The sequence below is a fragment of the Mustela erminea genome, chromosome 1 (assembly GCF_009829155.1).
Source record: "Mustela erminea isolate mMusErm1 chromosome 1, mMusErm1.Pri, whole genome shotgun sequence".
Lineage (NCBI taxonomy): Eukaryota > Metazoa > Chordata > Mammalia > Carnivora > Mustelidae > Mustela > Mustela erminea.
The window spans coordinates 118,807,166-118,820,137 of record NC_045614.1 but is presented as its reverse complement, the minus strand read 5'-3'; the positions used below and the strand labels follow the sequence as shown (position 1 = coordinate 118,820,137).

General features: G+C 40.4%; 1 protein-coding gene across 2 annotated transcripts in view; it reads left to right on the top strand.

The window, feature by feature from the left end:
* Positions 1 to 12,972, top strand: part of KCNMB2 (potassium calcium-activated channel subfamily M regulatory beta subunit 2) — a 233,399-nt gene that overhangs the window by 133,533 nt on the left and 86,894 nt on the right. Inside the window, exon 1 of one of the 2 annotated variants that reach the window (XM_032340416.1) lies at positions 5,923 to 6,002. The exons of the other annotated variant lie outside the window; for it this stretch is intronic. Coding sequence (XP_032196307.1) covers positions 5,995 to 6,002 — 8 coding nt within the window. The 5' untranslated portion in view covers positions 5,923 to 5,994. Of the gene's footprint in view, positions 1 to 5,922; positions 6,003 to 12,972 lie in introns of those variants that run through there. 2 annotated transcript variants of the gene reach the window in all.

Here is a 12,972-nt window from a genome sequence, read left to right as displayed (position 1 = left end):
CACATTTCATCACATCTATGAATTGGGAATAGCAGGTGGTTTTAAAAAACACAAACAAACAAAAAAACCACCATGTTTGAAATTGAAACCAAACAGAAAAGAAAGGCAGCCAGGTAAGCCAGGACGGAGTAGACACAAGAATTCATTTTTTTGTATTTTTTGTCCTTAGTATTCCTTTTACTATATATACATACATACATTCTGTTGGGAAAAGAAGGAAGCGGTTACTCAAATATGAATTGAGCCCATTGGTCTTGGACAAAGCCGAGTCTCCTCACTGTAAAATCAGGGTAAAATTACAGCCTGAGGATGATCATTGTAAGGACAGATGTACATAAAGCATATATAGTGATCAGTATATAACGATTACTCTGCAAATGTTAGAGCCTCTTCATCTTGGAGTCATAAACTTATATTATTATTCTTTCTTGTTGGATATTGGCAAATACTCAAGAAAAACTGTGTCTCATTCCCAGAAAGTTTCTGAAGTCAAGTCACTATTGATGATAAAATTACAAATTATAAAATTACAATACAAAATCAACTCCTATTATAAAGCGAGTCCACATAAATATTTAAAAAGCATCCAAAATAAGAAAAATAATATTGTGGCCAAAAATGAAGAAAAGGATTTACCTGCTCCTGAAGTCACCTACTCTTGGAGCAAAAACAGTCCTTAGAGATCACTTTAGCAATCTGGTGCAACAAATCTAGAAACCAAACCACAAACAGGAGTTGCCTTGTGCAAAGTTCCACATCCTGTTCACAACAAAATACTGGGGACCAGACGCCTGCTGTGCCACCGTCCCACCCCTCACCCTACCCCCAACTCTCCACCCCACCCTCAGGCACAGGATCCCTGCCACAGGGAATGATTTCCCTAAGGCTCTCAGGAATCCCCTTAGAAGCCGCCTGCGGAGCCATGCTGAGACCACCCTCATACAAACCTGTCTTTAGGTGGGCTCCCCAGGTACAGTTTAAAAGAAGGAGGCTTTCAATGTGTGTGTTGGTTTGCATACTGGCCCCTAAAGATAGAGGGCAAGTAGAGACAAAGAAAGCAGAAAGCCACTCCAGATCAGTAGGTGGCAGATTTCACAAGCAAGGGAACTGTCAAGACTCATCCTGAGCCGCCACAAGACAAATAGCTCTCTACAACCCACCCAGAGCGCCCTTAAAAGCTTATAGAGAGGTCTTAATGGAGTTCACTCACGAAGACCAGCCAGCTGGTCTCAATAACAACACATCACTATCTCAAAGCAGCCTCCTTAAAATGGCTCCTGCTGTAGAAATGGTGGGCAAGAACAGGGCAGATGAAGAGCTTCCAACTGCCCATGGGGGTCCGTGGGTCAACCTGAGGTCATGGTCCTCTCCATGACCTCCTCCAACAACATGGTCTGTGATTGGCCACCATTAGAAAAATTTCAGCCCCCTAGAGCAAACCTAGAGCAAGTTCCCAAGTAGTAGAGCCTCCATGATGCACAAAGCTCTGATCACTAACCTTGTAGAAGTATTTGTATTGTCGTATTAGTCTGCTTTTTTTAAAGGAATGTAGAAATTCCCTTTACCTCTGAAAGTCTTATAATTATTTTGTTTAGCTCTCAAGGTCTCCACACTTTTTTTTCTATTACCCATGAGGCAATGGAACCCTTCAGAATAGCTACTATCCAAAAAAAACAAAAACAAAACAAAACAAAAACTTGATATTAGGGCGCCTGGGTGGCTCAGTGGGTTAGGCCGCTGCCTTCGGCTCAGGTCATGATCTCAGAGTCCTGGGATCGAGTTCCCGCATCGGGCTCTCTGCCTCAGCAGAGAGCCTGCTTCCCTCTCTCTCTCTCTGCCTGCCTCTCCATCTATTTGTGATTTCTCTCTGTCAAATAAATAAATAAAATATTTTTAAAAAAAAGAAAAACTTGATATTAATTTTCCAAGGAAAAGTTTCCTAATTATGGTTAAATTGCACTCTCTATTCAGTAACACACACAAGAAAATATCAGATATGACCTTCCTTCTTTGCTCTTCTAGACTTACCTCAAAACATTTCATTTCAATATTATTCAACAATGTTCCTTCAGACTTGCTAGTATTTGGTCCTATGCTAGACATAAGTTACAGTTGTTGCCTGGAAGAGTTCACTGCAGAGAAAGACCCTCAAACAGGTATATTACAACTGTTCCCCTACACTCTACAGGATAGCCACAGTGTACTGAGGGCAGGGAAAAGTGCAGATTTCTCTTCCTGAACCGAGGAAGGCACCACAGAGGAAGTGACTTTGAACTAGGTCTTGGGCGACCACTGGGAATTTGCCAAGTGGAGACAGGGAGGGCACTTGGCATAGCGTGCATAAGCGTGGAGACTCTGGAGAAAACATGAGGTGCTTATGAATGACGAAGAGGAATGATGAGCAGGAGTGAGTGAACCACGTTTGGCAAGGTAGCTTGCAATGATATGGAGAAGGTTCTTTTGGGTCAGGTGAAAGAGTTTGTGCCTATTAATCTGCAGGTGGACAGTTTTGCTCCAGTGGAGGCTTTGAAGCAACAGCAAACAGATAAGGTCCCCTTTAGTCACACCTAATGTTTGTCAGCATGAGATAAAGCTTTTGCACTTGAGGCTGGGCCCCTCTCTGAGAGACTGAGGAGAGACTGACCATGGAAAGAAAGCACAGCTGAACCAGAGACTTCTACCTAGAAATAACACATTTGCTCCTCTCTGAAGTTCTTCTTCCCTGATCCTGAAACTCCGTACGTCTGCCCTGGCATTTCTATAGCACTGAAAAGAAAAAAGAGAAAAAAAAAATATTTGACCACTTTGTTTATTTTGGAGGTAATTACAGAGAGATTTTGAAGGTTCCAGCCTACTTTTTTCAGTTGGAGGATTTTAAAAAGAGAGTTTGGGGCTGATTTGAATAATGGCTTGTGTTCCCAAGAGCTTTGTGCTTTGGTAAGCAATGTTGGCTGATTATTGCCTCATGCTTTTCTGAAACTGCTGCCTATCTCCTTTTAGAGCTCTATTCTAGGGGGATTGCAAGAGCCACAGAAGAGAATTTAACTCCTGAATATTCAGTTCACTTGGGGAGAAGAGAGACGAAGAGCAATGGTGCAGTTTTGTGTGCTTGTTTGTTTGAGAAAGTTGGTGGTTCTTTGAGGCAAATAGCAAAAGGTTCTTTCTATAGACTCAGGTGAAAGTTTTCTGCGAGCTATTCCTCTGAAGTCTACCTTCCCGATATCTGATGTAGGGTCTGCCTGTGTCTCTGAGCTAATGTGGTTTTCAGCGAGGATGCAGTATTTATTTCAAAGAGTGACCTGTCTGGACCTGTCTGGACCCATATCACTGGACTGTCTTTCTGGTTTTGGAGGCCTACTATAAATCTAGTTTGTTTGGATACCATACCATGCTACTGTGGTTGGATTTATTGCCATACCTAAGAAGGAATTGCCTTTGACTCATTTTGAGATTATGAGACACTCGGTGCCCTTGACATTTTTTAAATGCTTGTGTATTTAATCAATAGAGTTTGGTTTCCTACCCACCCCTAGTTTTAATCACATGATTTAGCAAACGGCCCTTGGCTTAGTGAATTTCCATTTCATAGTAAGATGAAAAATAAACAGAACTGACCAGGATCCTGGGTGAACAGAACTTGAATTTTCAGGAAACAAACCAGAGGTCTGCAGGGGTCCCTCATCCCTGCTTGAGGTTTGGGTAGAGATGTTGAAATTACCTGAGCTTTTCCCATGCTGTCCCACCCTTCCCTGTCAGTGCCCTCTTCCCATGAGGGGTGTCTGTCCTACTATCACTTGTTCCCGACTGAATGCACACTCCCTCTTACCAAAGTCTATAATTCCACCAACCCCCAATGGTCCTCTCAAATTAAACCTCGGACTGCTCATCCCCAAGAGAGAGAGCAGAGTTCTTCAGTTTGACCTCCTATACTCCAGCCATAGTCTTGGCTTCTCTTGTGCATGTGATATTTCTGGCATTTCTGAATGCCTAGGTAATATACATAATAACAATAATATCAAATATTTATTGAGCACTTATTATTTCAGAGACATGTTAAACATCCATATGCTCTCTCACTTATCTTCCTCATGATAATCCTATGAGCTAAATACTATCACTCCCCCACATTATCGTGAGAAAACTTACCCTTAGGTAATTCACTAGAGGTCACAGAGCAGGTAAGACCTAGAACCAGAATTAGAACTTACATTTTTTAATTAGGAATCCTCATCCCAGTCCTTGGTCCTCATCCCTATGGCAGAGTTCTCCAACACTGGCTTGTTGCCTACAACAGGAGGCCCAGTGCTCTGTGGACCAGGTCATATTTGACCCCTAGCCAGAGACTGAAGAGCTCCCAGGCACATCCCCTGTCCCTCCAGGATCTGGCTCACTTAAAAAGAGGAGCTCAGGGACGCCTGGGTGGCTCAGTTGGTTAAGCAGCCGCCTTCAGCTCAGGTCATGATCCCAGCGTCCTGGGATCGAGTCCCACATCGGGCTCCTTGCTCCGCAGGGAGCCTGCTTCTCCCTCTGACTCTGCTGCCACTCTGTCTGCCTGTGCTCACTCTCGCTCGCTCTCTCTCTGACAAATAAATAAATAAAATCTTAAAAAAAAAAAAAAAAGAGGAGTTCATACTCAGAGATAATAGTAGTGTCAGTCTTTCTCTTTAGGCATTGCTTTTCAAAACATAAAACACTACTGTTTGGGGAGTAACTTAAATGATCATCTTGTCAGGCTCAAGTTGAGGTTTTACATTTGAGCTAATTTCAACAATTTAATGAAGAGAAAAGATGAGCTATTCAAGTTCTAACCTGTGTAACTTAAAACATATCTACGTCAACAGCAAGATGTGTCCAAATATAAACGGAAACCTGGAGGGAAGAAAACCTGTGTTTCTATTACCTTTTTTATTCTTGTGTCTAATATGGCTTGGGTTTTTAGACTAGGCCCCTGCTCCCAAAGCATGGCCTCTAACACCACTGTCTTCCGGAACCATCCACCTGCATGCTGCCTTGCACAGCATGTTTCCACCTGTTTCTAAGCTCCTTAGCCCAGCCTGGGCCTTCTAACCCATACTTTGCATCCTTTGCCTGATCATTTCTCTCAGAAGCTAACATTGTTTTTTGCCCTGGCTATGCCTGCAGGAAGTCTACTCCCAGACCCTCCGAATAGAGACTAGTACAACCTCAGTGTAGGAACCCTGCCCAAATTCCAGACTATAGGATCTACACTCCCCATGGGTTTGCTTCCAGTAACTCCTCTAGAGGGAATTGGATCGTAGAAGGTAAGATCCCCCTCTGCTCATATCAATCTTGATAACCAGCTTCTATGCTTGGGAGAGAAGGTAGCTTCAGGGAGGCATCTCCTCAACAAAGTTGAGGCTTACACTTATGTGGCTCTTGAGGTTTACAATGTTGGCATTATCCATTTCTTCAACAAGCATTTACTAAGTACCTACTGTATGTCAGGCACCATCTTAGACTATTATGCAAAGATGAATAAGACAGCTTCCGATGACTGTGGAGAGTATGGGATCTGTCCCTTCTGGGATAGCCAGGTGGTGGTGAAATGGGGTTCAACTCAGGCTATGGACCCCCAAAGGTAGGATGGGTCCCTCACCTAATAGCTCTCACAGCCTCCAGCCAAGCCTTGTGAAATTCCCATGCGCATTCTGTACCAGGCAGGGCCTAATCAGTGCTCTTTGCATTAGGGTTGTTTATGGGGCACAGTGTGTGCATTTTAGCCCAGTTTCTTGTATTTTCAGCACTTGCTTTATTCTTTCCCTTGTAATTATAGAGTGTCAATACTCTCCTTTCAGCAGACTGGATCCTGCACAGGGAGGCTGGCACTGCTCCGAGCAGGCCAGAGTCCTGGGCTTTCCTCTTACTGGTGCCTTTTCACCACAGGGGAGTGGTAGGATCTATGAACATTCCAGTGAACTCTCTTTCAAGATCTTCTCCACAGGCTATGGTGATGCCTCGTTGACCTTGATCCCCATGAACAGGTAGGGAAAGCCTTGCTTTATGACTCCTAGGTGACAGCCGGTGCAACTCTGCTCTGGGCCTCTGAGCCACTTCAGAAGCAATTAACCCTGTCTCAGAGGGCAGCTGACAGCATTTGGCTTCATTGTATTGCTTCTCAAAGTTTGATTTCTTTTTCTTTTTTCTTTTTTCTTTAGCTTCCCAAGCCTGTTTTCCTCTGGTGGCTTGAGAATGCGTATGATTTTCAAGTGGAACAAGTTCACAGTTTTTATGTTTTCTCCTGTTCAACATCATAAAACAATTGTAAACTGGAGACATGCAGCAGATTTGTCAGCTTCTACCATCTTGATGTCCAAATATTTCTTTTTCTCTCATGTCTTTAAATTATCATACAGTGAATACAGCTGTTTGGTGTTTGGTTCTATGGATTTTAACAAACATACAGATTCATGTAACCACCACCACAATCAAAACAGTGTTCCCTTAACCTACTGCACCTTTGTCTCAAATCCTTGCCCCACTTCTGGCCCCTGGCAACCACTGTTTTATAGATTTGTCTTTTCCAGAATGATGTATAAATGGAACCACGTGGTCCTCATCTTTTGAGTCAGGCTTATTTCGATTAGCACAATACATTTGCGATTCGTTCATGTTGCTGTATGCATGGTCTGTTCCTTTTTGTTGCTGAGTGCTGTTCCATTGTCTAGGCGTATAATAGTTGTTCATCCATTCATCACTTGGAAGATATTTGGGTAGTTTCCAATTTATGGGTTTTATACACAATCTGCTATACACATTTGTGTATAGGGTTTTTTTTTTTTTCCCTAAAGATTTTATTTATTTATTTGACAGACAGAGATCACAAGTAGGCAGAGAGGCAGGCCGGGAGAGAGGAGGAAGCAGGCTCCCCACTGAGCAGAGAGCCTGATGCAGGGCTCAATCTCAGGACCCTGAGACCATGACCTGAGCTGAAGACAGAGGCTTTAACCCACTAAGCCACCCAGGCGCCCCATTGTGCATAGGATTTTGTGGGAACCTAAGTTTTCATTTTTCCGAGATAAATGGCCTAGAACATAATTACTGCGTCATATACTACTTGTATATTTAACTTAATAAGGACCTGTCATGTGGTGGAAGAGTGGCTGTACCATTCTTCATTCCCACCAACAATGTATGATCCTGTTAAGCACTGAGTATGAATTGTCAGTGTATTTCACTTTTAACCATTTTATACATGTGTAATGCTCTCTTATCTTACCGTTAACTCAAATTTCACAAATGGCTAATGATGTTGAATATCTTTGCAGCATGTTAATTTTTCTTCTTTGGATCTACTTTGGTTAGATACAAAGTCTTTTGCTCATTTAAAAAAAATAAGTTCTTTAATTTTCTTATTATTGAATTTTTGAAAGTTCTTTATATATTCTGGATACAAGTCCTTCATCAGATATAAATTTATTTTATTTTATTTATTTATTTGAGAGAGAAAGAGAGAGAGAGAGCATGAGAGGAGAGAGGTCAGTGGGAGAAACAGACTCCCTGGCGAGCAGAGAGCCCGATGTGGGACTCGATCCTGGCACTCCAGGATCATGACCTGAGCCAAAGGCAGTTAGTTGCCCAACCAACGGAGCCACCCAGGCACCCTCAGATATATATTTTGCAAATATTTTTTCCTAGTCTATAGCTTGTATTTCCTTTTTTTTTTTTTTTTTTTTTAATTTATTTGACAGACAGAGATCACAAGTAGGCAAAAAGGCAGGCGGGGGTAGGATGGGGGAAACAGGCTCACTGCTGAGCAGAAAGCCTGATGTGGGGTTCGATCCCAGGACCCTGGGATCATGACATGAGGTGAAGGCAGAGGCTTTAACCCATTGAACCACCCAGGCACCCCATAGCTTGTCTTTCCATTCTTGTAACAGAGTATTTTGCAAAAGCAAAAATAATTAATTTTAATGAATTTTAGCTTAATTCTAGGTAACAAAGATTTATTCCTGTGTTTTCCTAAAGTTTTATTAGTTTAACGCTGAGAGTTCATGTTATCATTCATTTTGGTTAATTTTGTATAAGGTAGTATGAGGTTCAAGTGAATTTTTTTTTTTAGACTTTTTATTTATTTATTTGACAGACAGAGATCACAAGTAGGCAGAAAGGCAAGGAGAGAGAGAGGAGTAAGCAGGCTTCCTGCTGAGCACAGAGCCTGATGCGGGGCTTGATCCTAGGACCATGGGATCATGACCTGAGCCCAAGGCAGAGGCTTTAACCCACTGAGCCACCCAGGCACACAAAGTTGTTGTTTTTTTTTTTTTTAATCATATATATATATCTCTAATTGTTTCAACACCTTGGTTGAAAAGACTGCAATTTCTCCATTAAGTTGTCTGTACTTTTGTTTAAAAAAAAAAAATTCAGTGACTATATTTGTGTGGATCAATTTCTAGACTCTATTTAGTTCCATTATCTATGTGTTTATGCTTTCTACATGTCTACGCTAATACCACACTGGATTGACTACTATAGTTTCATAGTAAGTCTCGAAATCAGTAGGATAACTGACTTTGTTTTTCATTTTCAAAAATGTTCTGGTTATTCTGATTCCTTTGCCCTTCCATGTAAGCTTAGAGGCAGATTGCCTGTATCTTTAAGATACGCTGCCAAGATTTTGACTGGAATTGCTCTAAATCTCTGGATCAATCTGGGGATAATTGATATCTTTGCTATATTGATTCTTCCAATTCATATTCTCAGTATGTCTCTCCATTTATTTCTATCTTCTTTGATTCCTTTCATCAGTGTTTTGTTGTTTTTAGCATACAGAATAGGTATGTGTTATTTAGAAGAGAAAATTTAGAGAATTTAAAAATTTAGAAATTAAAATTTCTAAGTATTTGGAGATTATACTGGTATTTTTCTGATATTAATTTCTAGCTTAATTTTATTTTTTTAAAGATTTTATTTATTTATTTATTTGACAGAGAAAGAGAGAAAGAGACAGTGAGAGAGGGAACACAAGCAAGGGGAGTGGGAGAGGGAAAAGCAGGCTTTCCACTGAGCAGGGAGCTGGATGTGGGGTTCGATCCCAAGACCTTGAGATCTCGACCTGAACGGAAGACAGATACTTAACAACTGAGCCACCCAGGAGCCCCTAGTTTAATTTTATTATGGTCGGATAACATATTTTGTATTATTTCAATTTCTTCCAGTTTGTTAAGGTTTGTTTTAACACAGAATTTGATCTATTTTGGTGAATCTCCCCTATCAACTTAAAAAAGAACATTATATGTGCTGTTGTTGGATGGAATGTTCTATAAACATCCATTGGATTGAGTTCGTTGATAATATTGTTTAGATCTTTTATGTCCTTATTGATTTCATGTCTATTCTTTCTGTGGATTACTGAGACAGAAATTTTGAAATATCTAACGATAATTATGAATTTATCCATTTCTCCTTTTCATTATGTCAGTTTTTGCCTCATGTATTTTGAACTTTGTTGTTAAGTATATAACTTTTAGAACTGTTATTTCTTCTTAGTGAATTGACTCTTATTATGATGTAATATGCTACTTTTTATGCTTGGCAATTTCTTTTTCTCAAAGATCTACATTTTCAGATATTAATACAGCCACCTCCGTTTTCTTTTGATTAATAATTATATGGTATATCATTTCCTACTCTTTTACTTTTACCCTACCTTTATCATTTGTCTACTATTTCTACCATTTCTGTTGTTCTTTCCTCATTTCTGATGTTCCAACTTTCATTCTGGTATAATTTCTTTTTTCTCTGAATAATTTCCTTTTCTGATTCTTTTGAAACAGGCCTATTCTCCTGGTTTTTCTTTGCCTGAAACTTCTTTTATTTCACCTTCATTCCTGAAGTATATTTTCACTGGCTACAGAATTCTGGGCTCATAGATTTTTTTTCTTCAAATATTTCTTTAGATGTTTTCTAATATACACTGAATCAAAGAATATTGAGATTATTTTAATTGATGAGAGTCTGTTCCATTTTGTCTTCTTATGAAACAGACTTTGAAATATATTATTTGTTTGTACTTCTACAGTTGCCCTCAGGTAGAAAAACTGCTATAGCAAACATAAAATATACACTTAAAATAATATGAGAAATTGGCACCTGGGTGGCTCAGTGAGTTAAAGCCTCTGCCTTCAGCTCAGGTCATGATCCCAGGGTCCTGGTATCAAGCCCCGCGTCGGGCTCTCTGCTCAGCAGGGAGCCTGCTTCCTCCTCTCTCTGCCTGCCTCTCTGTCTACTCTCTACTCTCTCTATCTGTCAAAAAAATAAATAAAATCTTTTAAAAAAAGGCAGACAAAATAATATGAGAAATTGAGCCAACATAGCAAAAGATTACAGCCTGTCACTATTTTTAATAATTGGTCTTTCTCCCACAATTAACTGAAAAAGCATATAGTCTCTCATATTACAGTTCAAGTTCTCCTTTCGTTTAATTTTCTCATCCTGTTGTGATGACCCCTTCATCATTTCCCTGACTAGACACCACCGGTTTACAAGTTAAAACCAAACAATCTTCATTAATAATATCTAGCATCTGCATCCCTCATTGGTCTACTAATTAAACAAGAATTAGTAAGCTAATAATAGCAAAATCCTTCAATGTTTAGGTATTTATTGAAGTAATAGGAAATAGACATATGCCTTTTTGAAAGACCAAGGAGATACCAATTCTAGTTTTCATTATACCTTGAATCCATGTACTGGCCAGGACATGTTTCCCTCACCTACGCTGAGGTTCCCATCCAGCCTAGAATCCTTTTCCTCATGTCTCCTTTCCTCTCCCACCTTCTCCTCTCCTCCCTTCTCTGCCTTGTCTCCATCATATTCACCTTGAGAATTTCAGTTTGGCCTTTAAGAACCCAAATCAAACATCAACTCTTTTAGGAGGCTTTCTTTCACTTTCTCTTTTTTCACTGTGATAGGAAGAATAGTAGCTCTCCAAATATGTCTATGTTCTAATCCCTGGAACCTGAACATATGTTACCTTACATAAGGTAAAACTAACTTTGCAGCTCTGGGAGATGGGGGGAGATTATCTATTCAGGTTGGCGCAACCTAATCACACGAGTTTTTAAAAAGTAGAGAACATTTCCTGGCTGTGGTCAGAGGGACATGTGACTAAGGAAGGAGGGGCAGAGAAATGCACTATTGCTGGCTCTGAAGATGGAAGAAGGGAACCATGCACCAAGAAATATGGACAACCTCTAACAGCTGGAAAAGGCAAACAGTTCTCTCCTAGAGCTTCCAGAAAGCCCTAGTGACCCACCTTAAACTTGTCTCAATGACACCTGTGTCAGACTTCCAACCTACCTGTAAGATAATAAATTTGTATTGTTTTAAGCCACTAAGTTAGTGGTAATATGTTATAGTAGCAATGGGGACTAATACAACCCCCTCTGGTTTGTGTTAAATGCCCCTTCTATAAGCTCTTGTTACATTCCACACATAGTGCTAACAATATGTATATCACACTTCTCAAAAGCAATGATACCATCTGCTTACTTGTCTGCTTCTTGCAATAGACTGTGAGTGCCTTGAAAGGTATGATTCTTATGTGAGAATGTGGTTATTGGTGAATTCACTCATTCATCACACAAAATGATTATTGAGCCATCACTTCACACCTGGCTCTGGGACAGGTTTTGATAATGACAATGCATATTAACACTGCTCTTTTATTCTGATTGGTCTCCTGCCTGTTATTTTTCATTAAAGAAATGGAACAAGAACCAGGCGTAATAAAGACGGGTGACTTCACCCGGACGTGGACCCTAACGGCATTCATATCTTTAGATCTGGCAGTCAAAGGACATTAAAGACATATTTGTATCCACAAAATCTTTCCAGTGAATCAGTGAGGTTATTTTGGGAAATGTGATAGGCCAAGGAGAAGGGGAGAAACTGCAGAAAGGAAATGCAATTGCTTATTTTTCACACAAAGAGTGTTAGGGAGAAGGCATCAAGCAATGTTACCCACAACAGCATCAGATGAATGACTATTTCTAAGCCAAGTTATGAATCATGTTAGTGCTGTCTGTTTAAGAAGCCAAAGAGATGAGATTAACTTGGGGATGAATTTGTGTGCTTGTCGGCTCTTTGCAAGAGGCATCTACCAGTCGTCTCTGTCAGCATCAGGTCTGGGAAGGTTCAGCTTTCTCTCATCCATGTTCTCCCTCTGCATCTGCTGTACTTTTACCACAGAGGATGCCTGCCTCCACCCCCAGTTGCAATTATGCTCCTTGAAATGACATTTTCTATAGGGACACACTCTACCTTAAAAAAAAAAAAAAATGGTAAATGTACTTCAGACTTGGTATCTCACCTTCTATTACACAGAGACCTTCTCCACTTCTGGAAAGTCACCCAGGCATGCAATTCCTATTTCATTATTTGCACCTATCTCAATCTCCTGCAAGATTACCTAACCTCCTGTCCTTGGGGCTGAAAATCTAGGCATCAAGTGTTGGTATGTAAGTGCATACTTAGGCCTGGTTAACTCTTTAGAACAGCAGCTTGTGTGTTCCTCTGTTTCCACACTGTTTCCCAGAAATGTAGGAAAAACAAATAGACAAAGAAGTTACTTAGTTGGTGCTAGGCTAGCAAATCTTGAACAGCATTGCAAAAAAAGAAAGAAAGAAAGAAAAGAAAAGAAAAAGAAAACCCACATTCTAGTCAGCTTTGTTAACCAAGGAGACACTAGGACATGAGGATGAGAAAAAAAGAAAATTCCTTAGTACTATATTTTTATCAAAACTAACCAAACTGTGGCACAGAGTTAGTGAGTGAGTCAGGCCAAATATATCATGGTGTCTAGGTCTCATCAGCTTCTCCTAGACTGTGTTTCATGTACCGTACAATCAATTTGGCCCCAGCTCACAGTATTGATTCAGAAGATGGCTGAAATGATTGTATCTTCCAGAGTCAGATTCAGTAGCTGCAAGCAGACCAAAATCCAGTCAG